General features: G+C 43.1%; 1 protein-coding gene across 1 annotated transcript in view; it reads right to left on the bottom strand.

Annotated features, from left to right (window-relative positions):
• The window catches only part of SARC_10636 (hypothetical protein), a 4610-nt gene extending 4298 nt beyond the window's left edge, over positions 1 to 312 (bottom strand). The window contains exon 1 of the mRNA XM_014295311.1: positions 28 to 312. Within this exon, the coding sequence (XP_014150786.1) occupies positions 28 to 248 (221 nt within the window). The 5' untranslated portion in view covers positions 249 to 312. The remainder of the gene's footprint in view (positions 1 to 27) is intronic.
• Between the last annotated feature and the right edge of the window lie 814 nt (positions 313 to 1126).

The raw sequence follows: 1126 nt of genomic DNA, 5'->3' as shown, positions 1-1126 counted from the left end.
TTTATATATATATAAACATTTCATTACCTTGCGCTCACTTCCTTCATTCCCCCCCAGTTGTGGTACGACAGATGCTTGATCGACGCACTACTGACATCCTCTGTTTTAAGCCTCTCATGAGTCAACAAGAACACCAACGTTGTCAGGTTAGGGCAGTCCTTGAATGCATCCGCAACCATCACAGCGTGCACGTCTAGTGACAGCAGCGTCTTGCTGACCAGCGGCACATCAATGCCATACGTTTGCATTAGCACGATCTCCAGATTAGGACAGCCGTCCGCGGATAGGAGATCGTTCAATGTCGCTCCATCTATTTGATGAGTATGAAGGGAGCTCGATATGTTGAGAGAAGGTATGATCGTATCTCACAAATTATCATAGAGGTCGGCTGTAAATATCATAAGCAATCGTGAGTGTCGGCTATAACTAGTATAAAGGGGGTCTGGTATGTCGAGAGGAGTTTAAATCGTATCTCATAGAAGTAGTGGAACATATCGGCGTGGCACAGTACGGAGTTGCACTGACTGGGGGTTGTGCCTTAAGTACAATCACCGTAGATATACCCAACTTCCTTTACTATTTGAGTGTAGCGGGTGAGAACATTCGGCGTCAGAATACTCGCAACCCCAAACCGAACTGCACAATAGTGACTATCAAAACAAAACCAAATAAGCCACGAGCTGAGCCAAATTTTATTTGAGCAATATGTAGGTTTTGGTTTCTGCGTGCAGCCCCGAACCAGTTTTATATCAAAGTAAGTGTAGACTGATATACAGTATGCGTGCAAATGCAGACAAGTATATAGTACACATGCAACTACAGACTAATACACACCCACATGCAATGATAGACTGATACACACACACATGCAATCATAGACTAATACACACACACATGCAATGATAGACTAATACACACCCACATGCAACTACAGACTAATACACACCCACATGCAACTACAGACTAATACACACCCACATGCAACTACAGACTAATACACACCCACATGCAACTACAGACTAATACACACCCACATGCAATGATAGACTAATACACACACACATGCAATGATAGACTAATACACACACACTTGCAATGATAGATTAATACACACCCACATGCAATG

The sequence above is a fragment of the Sphaeroforma arctica genome, assembly GCF_001186125.1.
Source record: "Sphaeroforma arctica JP610 unplaced genomic scaffold supercont1.1332, whole genome shotgun sequence".
Taxonomy (NCBI): domain Eukaryota; class Ichthyosporea; order Ichthyophonida; genus Sphaeroforma; species Sphaeroforma arctica.
The sequence above is the reverse complement of the archived record's forward strand: the minus strand, read 5'-3'. Positions and strand labels throughout refer to the sequence as shown.